This window comes from Petromyzon marinus, chromosome 68 (genome assembly GCF_048934315.1).
Source record: "Petromyzon marinus isolate PM22_M1 ecotype Great Lakes invasive population chromosome 68, UKy_Petmar_22M1.pri1.0, whole genome shotgun sequence".
NCBI lineage: Eukaryota > Metazoa > Chordata > Hyperoartia > Petromyzontiformes > Petromyzontidae > Petromyzon > Petromyzon marinus.
In genome coordinates, this window is record NC_133734.1 from 7,700,348 (window position 1) to 7,706,347 (window position 6,000).

Genomic DNA, 6,000 nt, shown 5'->3' on the forward strand with positions numbered 1-6,000 from the left:
CGTGTGTCTGTGTGTCTGTGTGTGTGTGTATATGTGTGTGTGTGTACGTGTGTATGTATGTGTATGTGTGAGTGTGAGTGTGTCTATGTGTGTGTGTGTACGTGTGTATGTGTGTGTATGTCTGTGTGTGTATGTGTATGTGTGTGAATCTGTGTGTGTGTATGTCTGTGTGTGTGTGTGTGTGTATGTCTGTGTGTGTGTATGTCTGTGTGTGTATGTGTATGTGTGTGAATCTGTGTGTGTGTATGTTTGTGTGTGTGTGTCTGTGTGTGTGTGTGTGTGTCTGTGGGGAGCGATAGTGTAGCGGTTAGCGCGCTGCGCTATGAACCTGGCGACCCGGGTTCGATTCCCGCTCACGGCCAACACCAGTGACGATTATCTGAACCGGTCCCGGGCCTTCCCCTAGGTCGACTCAGCCTCAAATGAGTACCTGGTGCGGTGTGTAAACATTGCTACTAGGGAGACAAAGGCGGTCGGGCGTGGTGCTGGCCACCCACCCCCTCGTGTACCGTTCCGGCCTTCATAGGTGCTCGCTAACAGCACTTGCCCCTACAGTCTGTTAAGGCTATATGGGGGATCTTTGTTTATCTTTGTTGTGTGTCTGTGTGTGTGTGTGTCTGTGTGTGTGTGTCTGTGTGTGTGTGTGTGTGTAGGTGCGTGCGTCTCTTTGTCTGTGAGTTCTGTTTGTGCTTCCTGTGCTCGCGTGGCTCCCTGCAGAGGCACAGCTCCAAATGTCGTCGCTGTCAGCCGCCAGCGGCGGAGATCTACCGTGACGGGACTCTGTCCGTCTACGAGGTGACGTCTCTGTCTCTGTGTCTCTGTGTCTGTCTCTCTGTGTGTCTCTGTGTGTGTCTCTGTGTGTGTGTGTATGTGTGTCTCTGTGTATCTCTGTGTGTGTGTGTGAGAGTCTCTGTGTATCTCTCTGTGTGTATGTGAGTCTCTTGTGTCTGTGTATCTGTGTGTGTGTGTGTCTCCTTGTGTCTCTGTGTGTGTGTGTCTCCTTGTGTCTCTGTGTATCTCTCTCTGTGTGTGTGTCTCCTTGTGTCTCTGTGTATCTCTGTGTGTGAGTCTCCTTGTGTCTGTGTATCTGTGTGTGTGTGTCTCCTTGTGTCTCTGTGTATCTCTATGTGTGTGTGAGTCTCCTTGTGTCTGTGTCTCTGTGTGTATGTGAGTCTCTTGTGTCTCTGTGTGTGTGTGTGAGTCTCCTTGTGTCTGTGTGTCTCTGTGTGTGTGAGTCTCCTTGTGTCTCTGTGTGTGTGTCTCCTTGTATCTCTGTGTGTGTGTGTGAGTCTCCTTGTGTCTGTGTGTCTCTGTGTGTGTGTGAGTCTCCTTGTGTCTCTGTGTATCTCTCTCTGTGTGTGAGTTTCCTTGTGTCTCTGTGTATATCTCTGTGTGTGTGTATGTGTGTCTCCTTGTGTCTCTGTGTGTCTCTGTGTGAGTGTGAGTCTCCTTGTGTCTCTGTGTGTATGTGTGTGAGTCTCTGTGTGTCTCTGTGTATCTCTCTCTGTGTGTATGTGAGTCTCCTTGTGTCTCTGTGTATCTCTCTGTGTGTATGTGAGTCTCTGTGTGTCTCTGTGTATCTCTGTGTGTATGTGAGTCTCCTTGTGTCTCTGTGTATCTCTATGTGTGTGTGAGTCTCCTTGTGTCTCTGTGTATCTCTCTGTGTGTATGTGAGTCTCTGTGTGTCTCTGTGTATCTCTCTGTGTGTATGTGAGTCTCTGTGTGTCTCTGTGTATCTCTCTGTGTGTATGTGAGTCTCTGTGTGTCTCTGTGTATCTCTATGTGTGTGTGAGTCTCCTTGTGTCTCTGTGTATCTCTCTCTGTGTGTATGTGAGTCTCTGTGTGTCTCTGTGTATCTCTGTGTGTATGTGAGTCTCCTTGTGTCTCTGTGTGTCTCTCTGTGTGCGTGTGGGGAGCGGTAGTGTAGCAGTCAGCGCTACTCTGCGCTACGAACCCGGCGACCCGAGTTCGATTCCCGCTCACGGCCACCAACATCAACACCGGTGACAATTATCTGAACCTGTTCTGGGCCTCCCCTAGGTCGACGCGGCCTCGAATTAGTTCCTTCTGCGGTGTGTAGTAAATATCGCCACTGGGGAGACAAAGGCGGCCGGGCGTGGTGCTGGCCACCCACCCCCTCGTGTACCGTGCCGGCCTTCATAGGTGCTGCTCGCTAACGGCACTTGCCCCTACAGTCTGTTAGAGGCTACACGGGTGGTCTTTGTCTTTGTATATAGGTTGATGTCAATATAAATGCCCCTTATTGCCATAATCTGTGCCTGCTGGCCATGCTGTTCCTGCTTTGTGTGTCTCTGTGTCTGTGTGTATCTCTGTGTGTGTCTATGTGTGTGTGGGTCTGTGTGTATCTCTGTGTGTGTCTCTCTCTGTGTCTCTCTGTGTGTATCTATGTGTATTTCTCCATGTGTGTATATCTACGTGTGTGTCTTTACGTGTGTGTGTCTCTCTCTGTGTCTCTCTGTGTGTCTATCTCTGTGTGTCTCTGTGTGTATATCTCTGTGTGTATCTACGTGTATTTCTGCGCGTGTGTCTCTCTGTGTGTGTGTCTCTGTATGTGTGTCTGTATCTGTGTGTGTCTCTCTGCGTATATCTCTGTGTGTGTCTCTGTGTGTATCTACGTGTATTTCTCCGTGTGTGTCTCTCTCTCTGTCCGTGTCTCTGTGCGTCTTATCTCTCTGTGTGCATCTGTGTGTGTCTCTCTCTCTCTCTCTCTGTGTCTAACTCTGTGTGTGTCTATGACCCTCTACCTCCTCGCTGGTGCCGGATGGGAACGCTGTGGTGGATGCGTGGAAAGGCCAATTCTAAAATAGGGTCTACCCCCTTGCAGCCTCCACAGCGGTCAAACGGGGGCTCTGGACGGATGCAAGGGGCTGGTAACCTCTCTCCCCACCTTCCATTCAACTACCACTGACCACACCCACACCCATCCTAGCAGCTCCATGCAGCACTGCAAGGATGGGTGGTGGTCGCGGGTTGCCGAGGGGATGGAGTCTGCCTCGGAAGCCCACGGGCACAAGTCGCTCTTTAACGCCATAAAGAAAAGTAACTTGCAGCGCCGTGCTTATCGCCGTCGTTGGGGATAAGAGAGGCGAACCAATCTCCGACACCCTGCTGTGTCTGCAAGCTGCCTGGTCCGTAGCTCCACGTGAAGCTTCGGGTCTTCTCGGCCACAGTCATGCCCTCCCTTCTCTCTCTACGCTTGCGAAACGTAGACTCCCCCCCCCCCCCCCTATTAGATAATCTTTGCCGGTGAGAAACATTTAGGGCTGGCCTGCCTACGATCCATCCTGGGTTTAACCTACAGGCTGGATTGTGTGAGGAGCTCGCAAATCCTTGAAAGATCTGGGCAAGGTCCCATCGGTGAGCTCCTCCGGCGGGGAAGGCTGCGATGGCTGGGTCATGTAGCCCGCATGCCCAGCCACCGCATGCCGAAACAGCTTTTGTTCGGCCGGGTCGAGGGGGCTAAGCGGGCGCGGCCCGGGCTAGAGAAGAGATGGAGTGATGTGGTACAGGAGGACGTGGAGCTGAGTGGACTTGCCGATGACTGGTACCAGCGGTGTCAAGATCGGCCTCTGTGGAGGAGGCTCGTGAAGGATGCTACTGGGCAGTTGGAGGCAGTCGCCCTCCAGCAACAACGGAGGGCGGAGGAGCGACGCTCACAACAACGAGCGGAGCGCCGGGTGGCTAAAGCACAGCAGGTTGGCACAGTAGGGGGCACAGGTGGTGCATCAGCCAGTCATCTCAGTCAGTCGACCCGTGGCACCTGGGTCTGCCCCGTGACCTGCCAGCGGACGTTTGACACTTCACGTGGCCTCAGGGTGCACATAGCCTGGCACAAGCGTCGTGGTGACGTCACCGCCACTTAGTGGCGAATGGCGGTTGTTGTTGTATCTCTGTGTGTGTATCTCTGTGTGTGAATCTCTCTGTGTGTGTATCTCTGTATGTGTATCTCTGTGTGTATCTCTGTATGTGTATCTCTGTGTGTGTATCTCTGTATGTGTATCTCTGTATGTGTATCTCTGTGTGTATCTCTGTATGTGTATCTCTGTATGTGTATCTCTGTGTGTGTATCTCTGTATATCTCTGTGTGTATCTCTGTATGTGTATCTCTGTGTGTGTATCTGTGTGTGTATCTCTGTATATCTCTGTGTGTATCTCTGTATGTGTATCTCTGTGTGTGTATCTGTGTGTGTATCTCTGTGTGTGTATATCTGTGTGTGTATCTGTGTGTATCTCTCTGTGTGTGTATATGTGTGTGTATCTCTGTGTGTATCTCTCTGTGTGTGTGTATCTGTGTTTATCTGTGTGTGTATCTGTGTGTGTGTATCTCTGTGTGTGTATCTGTGTGTATCTCTCTCTGTGTGTATCTCTGTGTGTATCTCTCTGTGTGTATCTCTCTGTGTGTATATCTCTGTGTGTGTATCTCTGTGTGTGTATCTCTGTGTGTGTGTCTCTGTGTGTATCTCTGTGTGTATCTGTGTGTGTATCTCTGTGTGTATATCTGTGTGTGTGTGTGTATCTCTGTATGTATATCTGTGTGTGTGTGTCGTCTGTGTGTGTGTATCTCTGTATGTGTATCTGTGTATCGGTTAGCGCTACGCTGCGCTATGAACCTGGCGACCCGGGTTTGATTCCCGCTCACGGCCAACACCAGTGACGATTATCTGAACCGGTCCCGGGCCTCCCCTAGGTCGACTCAGCCTCAAATGAGTACCTGGTGCGGTGTGTAAACATCGCCACTAGGGAGACAAAGGCGGTCGGGCGTGGTGCTGGCCACCCACCCCCTCGTGTACCGTTCCGGCCTTCATAGGTGCTCGCTAACAGCACTTGCCCCTACAGTCTGTTACAGGCTATATGGGGGATCTTTGTCTTTGTATCTGTGTGTGTATCTCCGTGTGTGTATCTCTGTGTGTATCTCTGTGTGTGTCGGATGTGTGTGTATCTCTGTATGTGTATCTCTGTGTGTATCTCTGTGTGTATCTGTGTGTGTATCTCTGTGTGTGTATCACTGTGTGTGTATCTGTGTGTGTATCTCTGTGTGTGTATCTGTGTGTGCATCTCTGTATGTGTATCTGTGTGTGTGTGTCGTCTGTGTGTGTGTATCGCTGTGTGTGTATATCTCTGTGTGTGTATCGCTGTGTGTGTATATCTCTGTGTGTGTATCTCTGTGTGTATCTGTGTGTGTCTCTCTCTGTGTGTATCTCTCTGTGTGTATCTCTCTGTGTGTATCTGTGTGTATCTCTCTGTGTGTATCTCTCTCTATGTATATCTCTCTCTGTGTGTATCTCTGTGTGTGTATCTCTCTGTGTGTATCTCTCTGTGTGTGTATCTCTCTCTATGTATATCTCTCTCTGTGTGTATCTCTGTGTGTGTATCTCTCTGTGTGTATCTCTCTGTGTGTGTATCTCTCTCTATGTATATCTCTCTCTGTGTGTATCTCTGTGTGTGTATCTGTGTGTATCTCTGTGTGTGTATCTCTCTGTGTGTATCTCTCTGTGTGTGTATCTCTCTCTATGTATATCTCTCTCTGTGTGTATCTCTGTGTGTGTATCTCTCTGTGTGTATCTCTCTGTGTGTGTATCTCTCTCTATGTATATCTCTCTGTGTGTATCTCTGTGTGTGTATCTGTGTGTATCTCTCTGTGTGTATCTCTCTGTGTGTATCTCTGTGTGTGTGTATCTGTGTGTTTCTCTCTGTGTGTATCTGTGTGTATCTCTCTGTGTGTATCTCTGTGTGTATCTCTCTGTGTGTGTATCTCTGTGTGTATCTCTCTGTGTGTGTATCTCTGTGTGTATCTCTCTGTGTGTGTATCTCTGTGTGTATCTCTCTGTGTGTGTATCTCTGTGTGTGTAGCTGTGTGTGTATCTCTGTGTGTGTATCTGTGTGTGTATCTGTGTGTGTATCTGTGTGTATCTCTCTGTGTGTATCTCTGTGTGTGTATCTGTGTGTATCTCTCTGTGTGTGTATCTCTCTGTGTGTGTA

General features: G+C 49.6%; 1 protein-coding gene across 2 annotated transcripts in view; it reads left to right on the forward strand.

The window, feature by feature from the left end:
- LOC116937527 (uncharacterized) overlaps nt 1-6,000 on the forward strand; it is a 34,163-nt gene that overhangs the window by 8,856 nt on the left and 19,307 nt on the right. For both annotated transcript variants that reach the window (XM_076054893.1, XM_032944657.2), the window contains exon 6: nt 654-795. In XM_076054893.1, coding sequence (XP_075911008.1) covers nt 654-795 — 142 coding nt within the window. The remainder of the gene's footprint in view (nt 1-653; nt 796-6,000) is intronic.